Genomic DNA, 7173 nt, shown 5'->3' with positions numbered 1-7173 from the left:
GTAGGGAAAATGGGAGTGCCGGTCAGTGTGAGCCAATAACTTCTGATGTTGCAAGTCTGTGTTGTTTTGTTCCATTTTATTTCTTTTTATGGAGGGAAGGGGCTTGCCGTTAGTAACCTTCCACCCATATAACGACATGAGGGGTTTTTGTTTCCTTTTCTTGTTGGAAAGATGGAGAAAATCACAAAATTGAGACTGGTGAATTCCGTAATCACTTAAAAACATGGCATTACTTATTAATTGGGTGTGGTTAGTTGGGAAATCTGACTTTAAAATTATGTTTCCCAGGGAATTATTCCTGTTCTCATTGTTATCCATTAACAAAGACTGTTTTCTGTTTGGGAAAGCAGTCTTGCTTTGAATGAGCTAGGTCTTCTCACAAAGCATCTGTTGCTTGGGGGTCTTCAGAACTTGCAGTTTGCAAATGAAGCAGTGCAGAGGTAGTGAGGTCTGCAGTGACAAAGAGCTGTCTGTCATTTTCCTTGGAAAGACATCTTCAGGTTGTGTTAATAAGGATTTGCATCGAAATCCACATTAATTCCTGTTATGTTTCCAATTAGATCATGCAGATTACATCATTATCTTTGTTACCAAGTGAAATATATCGATTACTAGGTATTGAGAGATTTGATGTAACCTATTTCCAGTAATTTATATATCTGTTACTATGTCATGGAGTATTTGGGCAATCATTCCTGATGAATTTGTCTAGCAGACTTTGGATAGATCTGCCTGTATAGTGCATCCAGGCCCATGCAAGCTTGCTTTATGCACTTGTGCTTTCTTGCTGAAATTTCAAAGCAACCTAGAAAATCAGCTAAAACAGGGATGGACTTTGCTGTGTTCGAGCCTTCCCTTTCTCATGTGATATGTTACTGCACGCTTTCCTTTGGCTTGCATGTCCACTGGGATGTGGTTTGGTTTTTTTTATTCTACTCCTAAGAGAACGCAAAACTGAAGATTATTTCTTTGAGGGATAGGAAGGACTGCTGCTAACCTTTTCCAAACTCATTGCAAGTCTTTCTCCCTTTCTAAATGCTGCTCTGCAGAAGAGCTTTCTTCCTTTAGCTTAGTTGAATAGCTTCAGGGCTGTTGGAGAACATGAGAAAAAAAATTGAGGTATACCCCAAGCCTGGAATGGGCTTGTTGCTCTTCCTAGCAGAGGAGATGCCACAGCATTGACCTCACTAACTGCCTGGGGGTGAGGTTCTGCATTCTAGAGTGGGGACATCTTGATGGCCTGATGTCTGCAGCAGCAGCACTGCTATGTTCCTCGGCATGGAACTTGATGAACTGTTTCCCACGGTGCGTAGGAAAATCAAGGTCTCAGTTCAGTAAGGCACTTGAACGAGTACATAACCTCTAGCACGTGAATATTCCCAGTGAGATCTATTGGGTTCTGTTGGAGTCAGCAAGGCTGCTCCCATCCTTAAAGGTAGGCATCTGCTTAAACACCTTGCTGAATCATGTCTTCACTTTGAAAGTAGGCTCAGGAGAAACCACATGAGTTGACTCAAGGACTGTGCTTAGCTAGGTCATTGAGGATGGAAGGAGAGGGTTGAGAAAGAGAAGGATATGGGTGAACTACAGGTCCCAGAACCCTGCAAATGCTGGTAATAGCTAGTGACTGTCTTCTCATCTTACTTTGTCGCCATTCATCCCCAGAGCTTAACTGTATGAATAAAAGGTTTAAAGGTTTGACTTAGTCACCACTCATTCTAAGTATGCTGGAGCTGCTGTCATGCTTTATTGATCTAGCTTAGATTGGCATTACTACATCTTTATGTTCTCAGGAAAAGTATGACTTGCTCAGTTAGTTGTAATTTTTGTCTTTCCTCATTCTTATGTTTTCTCTGTGACTCAGAACAAAAGTATGGCCTTGTTGGGTCAGTAATTTCAGAAAACAGAGGGATATTTGCAGAAATGCTTTGGTTCAGTTTGGATCCTCTGTCTTCTAGGAGGAGAGGGCTCTTACCTGATGGTCTTCGTGCAGAGGAAGAACATCTGTCCCTGCTTTGTGTCTACCTGTTAGTTTGTTGCCTTGCACACCATCATGGCCAGAAAAACTTTGCTGGCTTTTCACTTTAATTATCAATGAAGTGCTCTGCAAGCAGGAGAATAACATTTGCATAGATGTAGTTCTGGAAATTGAGCGTAATGTGATCAGGAAATGGGACAGGCCCTGGCTGTTATCATGGAAGAGACTTGCTGGTACCTGCACTTTGTTTCAAATGTAATAAGGTCTGACTCAGGATAGTTTCCTGGACGTTAACAGGGAAGACTCAATGCCGTTTTGGCAAGGGACTGGTGCTAACCTTTCTTTCTGCACAGGAACAAAAGAGATTTCTGGCAAATTCATAAATCTGTTCTGAAAGGGCTGCTAACAGTACACTGAAGATTTAGAGGGAAACGGTCTCCCTTGGAGCAGAAAAGCGGGGGTGTGTGTGTGTGTATATGTTTTCAGGACTTTCTTTTTCTGAGATAGAAGCCAAGGAACAAGGCACTTGTGTGCACTGCCAGTGAAATCTCACCGGGAAGACATGATGCTACTTGCAAGGTATGCACAAGACAAGACCAGAGGCGCCGCAGTGCTTGATTACTGTCAAGGGCTCAGTTGGAACTTGCCTTTGCTCTTTGGCCTGCAGCGTTTATGTAGAAATTGGGGACGCTGCTGCTTGCTTCCAAAGCTTTGCCTTGATGGGTCCTGCCCACATCTTAAGCAGGGAGGAAGGCGGGGGGGGCCTTGGAGCCTATGAAGTAAACAGGAAAATTGCTCACCTTAATGATGCATTTCACTGGCACTGCCACTCTGTCAGATTTAATACTTTGTCTTTCTTTCCATCACCTCCCATAGATACGATTAATACTCTATTAGAAGGATGAAGTGGAGAGGTGTCTGTACTTTCCCTCAGGTGGAATTAATGGAGGGGAAAGCAAAATGAATAGAAGAGAAAGGGGATCACCTTTTTGCGTCAGAGCCATTTAGTCTTTGAGAATGCACATACAGAAGAGCTCTCATTGACTAACTTGGCTGGTGGCCCCTTAATTTGTCAGAGCATTCAAGTTCACAGCCAGGACCCTTGGCCTCCCAGTTAGCTACCAGCCCTTCTCCATAGGGTGCATTGGCCAGTTCCCCTCTCTCCATAGGGTGCATTGGCCAGTTCCTCACTTGAGAAACAGTCAGGGAGCTGTCCTACACTTGGTCACAGCACAACATTGGAGTAGGGGTGCCCAGCCAAGAAAATGCCTGTGCAGTCATCATCTGGCTCAGACCACTCGGTCCATCGTAGAGGCAGAGTGTCTTGCTCCCTGCTCAGGAAATACCTTCTGTCTTTTGTCTGTGGATTATAATATAGATAACAAACCTCATGTTTCACAGGGGGTGATCTCAGATGTTTTGGCTTGTGATGTCCCAGAGCTCTTGCACTGTCTCTTGTCTGACCTGTGTCTTTGGATGGAAACTTTGGATGAAGAAAAGAGCTACCAAGGGTTATTGTGGGAGAGCCCTGAGCTGTCATGTGCACAAATTTAGAATCTGAAAGTGTGTGTTTTACCCTCTGAGGAGACAGGAATGCTCAGCTAGACCTGCCAGCATTCCCTGTGGATGAATGCTGCTCAAAACTACCCCCTTTGAAATAATTCTGGCATGCATTGTTTGTGTTGAACTATACAACACAATTATCTGGAGATGTCCAGCACTTTGTGTCAGTAATGTGCTCACCAGCAGGAGTGTCATTGCTGAGCTATCTGCAGGGAAGCTCATGGGTTATGGGAGAGCAAAAGAAGGATCTCATATGACCATGTGCACAAGGCTTAGGAGCTAACAGAAGTTTGACTATGCCTTCAGTAGTGCTGAAGGAAGGCAAGGAAAACAAATTATCTGTATATAACTTCTTTGGGGGCTGTTTGGCCTTTTTGTAGAGTCCATTGAAACTAACCCCTAAATCAAGAAAGAATGAACAGGATAGAAAATGTATCTGGGCAAAGGTGTTTGGTATGAGAGGTCAGAAGACATTAAACCTGTTTTTAGCTTTGAACGACTTGACTTTTCTCTCCTGTGTCAGAATGACAGCAAAGACAACCAGTTTGCGTTTCCTGTGAACCTGTCAGGGACTCAACTAGAAAGACAGGCGGGTATTTGACACACTTTTTCTTACCCTTGCAATGTGGTGACCTTGTGGCATTTTGCAAGTAGGCCAGTCCTTTTGGCATGAGCCAGAATTTGGGTGGAAATCTGTCACCATCCAGCAAAGTGCCCTGCTTTCCAGGGTGTTTAATAGCTGGTGCAGTCTGTGGCAGAGTGCCCTGATACCTCAGGGTCTGAGTCTGCCCTTAAATTGCAGGCTTGGGATGCTGCTGATTGAAAAGAGTACATTGCCAGACCAACTTTGTGTTCTTTTTTTCTGAGTGTGTTCTCTCAGCCAGCTTGGCTTCCCTCTGCTGTAACAGATACTGTACCTGCCACTTGTTCACTTTCCTCTGAGTTACTAATGAAATCCCCTTATTTGCAGATGAGGGAACTTAAAAGAATTTTGGACTTAGGTCTTACATCGGACACTTCCTTGTCCACTCCTTCATCCCTTTGATCTTCAGCTTTTGTGGAGCTCTCTGAACCTGTGGCTGTATCCCAGATTGCTGAGGACCCAAAGCCTCTGCATGGGGCTGCAAGGTCTGACCTGCTTGTCTGTGCCTGTTACAGCAGACTCATGCTGATCAAACCAGGTTAGATTTGGTAGGAGCAGATGTATTTTGGATTGCTTTAGGATTTTTGCTTTGCCATTTGCTTTACCTTAATTGAGCAACCTTGATGTGCTGCTGTGGTTGAGTTCATCACCCTTTGACTTTCAGCAGGGGACAAAAGTGACAGGAAGATGCACTAAAAATTGGTGTCTGATTACTCCAGGTGATTACTCCTCTAGCTGATGAGAGTTTTTGGAGTTTTGCTGGTAGGATGGAACATGCTGCAACACGTGGACTTGAAACAAGTGAGATCTGGGAGGCTAATAGGAAACACACAGCAGCTTTCCTCTTTGACTGAACCTGAGACACATGACTCCCCCACACCAAGCTAGAAGGTTTGAAATGGCCAGCCTGGACTTTACTTAAAGCAGTCCATGAGCAAACAGGTTCTGGTGCTCAATATCAGAGGCCAATGCATGTGAGTTAGGAGCAGTATGTAGTGGGGTGCATTTGCTGTTGGGAGCCTGAGTATGTTCTTTTTAGTTCATTTCTGGAGTCCTTTATAAGAAAAATCTGATTTCCTTTAAAATACAAGTTGAATCAGATCTTTTTTAAATCCGGGTTTGGCTTCACAAATGCCTTTATGAAGTGACATACTGACTTAAGCAAGTGGTGATTAACAGTGCTGCCAAAAGTTAAGTATATGCTGAAGATTTTTTTTGCTAAATCAGGTCTTGGAGGTTTTTACCTGCAGCTTTGGTGTGTACATTCTGGTGTAATAATAAGAGTTGCCTGGAAGGGCTGTTGCTGGTTATGTCACTGTCACAGTGTCTAGTTGGTGTAACACTTGAGGTCATACTAATCAACTTAGTTTCATGTAAGCAGACACATGTGGCTGTATGTGTACTGTCCACTCGCATTACCTGCAAGCAGGTGTGTGTGCTTTATATAGGTGTAAGTACATGTAACATCAGTGTAGCATTTTGTTTGTAGTGGGTTCCTCTCTTGCTAGAAGGATGTGAGTAGCCATGTGTCTTTGGGAATAGTGAAGCTGTGAAAGGAGGAGAAATGCAAAGAGTTATTCATAGAGCTGCTTCTGCATTCACTGTTATGATGAAAACCCTTGCTGTTGAATTTTAGTGGCTTACTGATGAATGTTCAGTAATTGAAGCTGATATTTTTCAAATCCAATTTTAAGTAATGTTTTAGCCTAACTTTGTTCACTCCTCACTAATCTGCCAAAATTGAATACCTCATAACCTTTAGGTGAGTTTGGGTAGCATGAGAGTGGACTTGCTTCAGTGTTTGTTTCTTAGTGTTATATCTTCTGTGGTAGGCAAACATGCTGCTTGCTTTGTTGTGCATTTGCAATTCAGAAGCCATTGGGAGACGAAGATGTCAGGGAAAGATGTTCAGCATTATATCAGCTTTGCCTTTCAGCAGATGTACTCTCATTTCATACCTCCACCTCACTTACAAAATTTCTGGTGCAGAGTAATCTATCAGAAATGCAAATTCCTAGACATTGTTAGCATCTGAAACTTGCTTGATATTGCTGAAATTTCAGTTTAGAAAGTGGCAGAGAAACTGGACACAATGCACAAGCAGCGTTGTGATCTGATTACACAAGGTAAGTCTGTCTGACTGCAGGAGTCTTATGGTGTTGGTTTTTAAAGAAATTAAGTTCAAAATTATTTAAAATAATAGACTAGCAAAGGAATAGAATTTAACTCTCAAAATAAAATAGTAAAGCCTTCCTTTACAGCCATCACTTTGTATCAAAAAAACATGTGTGAAGTAATTCCCAGCTTGCCTCTGAAGGTTTTCATTCAGAGGGTTTTCTTCCTCCTGAAATAGGATACTTTTCAGTTAATTCTTTTTTGTTATTGTTCATTTTTAAGTGTTCTCAGGCCAAACCTCAAGAGGTCTTTCATTTGTTGATGAAATAAGTCTGTAGATATGAAACTGAAATGTAAAAGCCCTTGAATGTAAAGTTTTCAGTTTAAAACTGTTTCACAGTGCAAATGGGGGGGAAAAAAAGCAATATGGGAAACTTTATCAGTGTTATTTCTGTTACCATCGTGGCTTTGCTGGCAACGTTGGATAGGGATATTCCTGAAGCAGATTATACATCCTGATCAAGGTAGTTTTGAATTAAAACCTCTGGGTAGCCTCAAGCGAGATGCTGAATATTATCACACGAATGAATGATCTCATTATCCTAAAGATGGGAGAATCTAGCAAATGCTCTGAATTCGATATTTTGGGGAGTTTCAGGGGGGTCTCCTAGAGCATGACCACTTGGTACGTGCTGCTCAGCGCGCCCTGCGGCTCGGGGTGTGTGTCCGAGCTGTTCGCACGGTGATGCTCGGGGACCGAGCGGGAGGAGTTCTTATGTGGAGTGGGAACGCGGAGCTGGCACCGTCCTCCGAGTCGAGGGGGAGGTTCTGCCGCTGCCCGCGGTGCGGAGCGGCAGTGCTCGCCCGTGGCTGC

At 43.3% G+C, this 7173-nt stretch overlaps 1 protein-coding gene across 1 annotated transcript in view; it reads left to right on the top strand.

The window, feature by feature from the left end:
- The window catches only part of LOC103797053 (tumor protein 63-like), a gene marked incomplete at both ends in the record, with an annotated part of 57462 nt that extends 50320 nt beyond the window's left edge, over nt 1-7142 (top strand). Inside the window, 3 exons of the mRNA XM_009069248.1 lie at nt 4065-4134; nt 4594-4722; nt 6971-7142. Of these exons, the coding sequence (XP_009067496.1) occupies nt 4065-4134; nt 4594-4722; nt 6971-7142 (371 nt within the window). The remainder of the gene's footprint in view (nt 1-4064; nt 4135-4593; nt 4723-6970) is intronic.
- Nucleotides 7143-7173: the final 31 nt, after the last annotated feature.

The sequence above is a fragment of the Acanthisitta chloris genome, unplaced genomic scaffold (genome assembly GCF_000695815.1).
Source record: "Acanthisitta chloris isolate BGI_N310 unplaced genomic scaffold, ASM69581v1 scaffold18702, whole genome shotgun sequence".
Classification (NCBI taxonomy): Eukaryota; Metazoa; Chordata; class Aves; order Passeriformes; family Acanthisittidae; genus Acanthisitta; species Acanthisitta chloris.
Note: the sequence above shows the minus strand (reverse complement) of the source record. Positions and strands in the feature narration are given on the sequence as shown.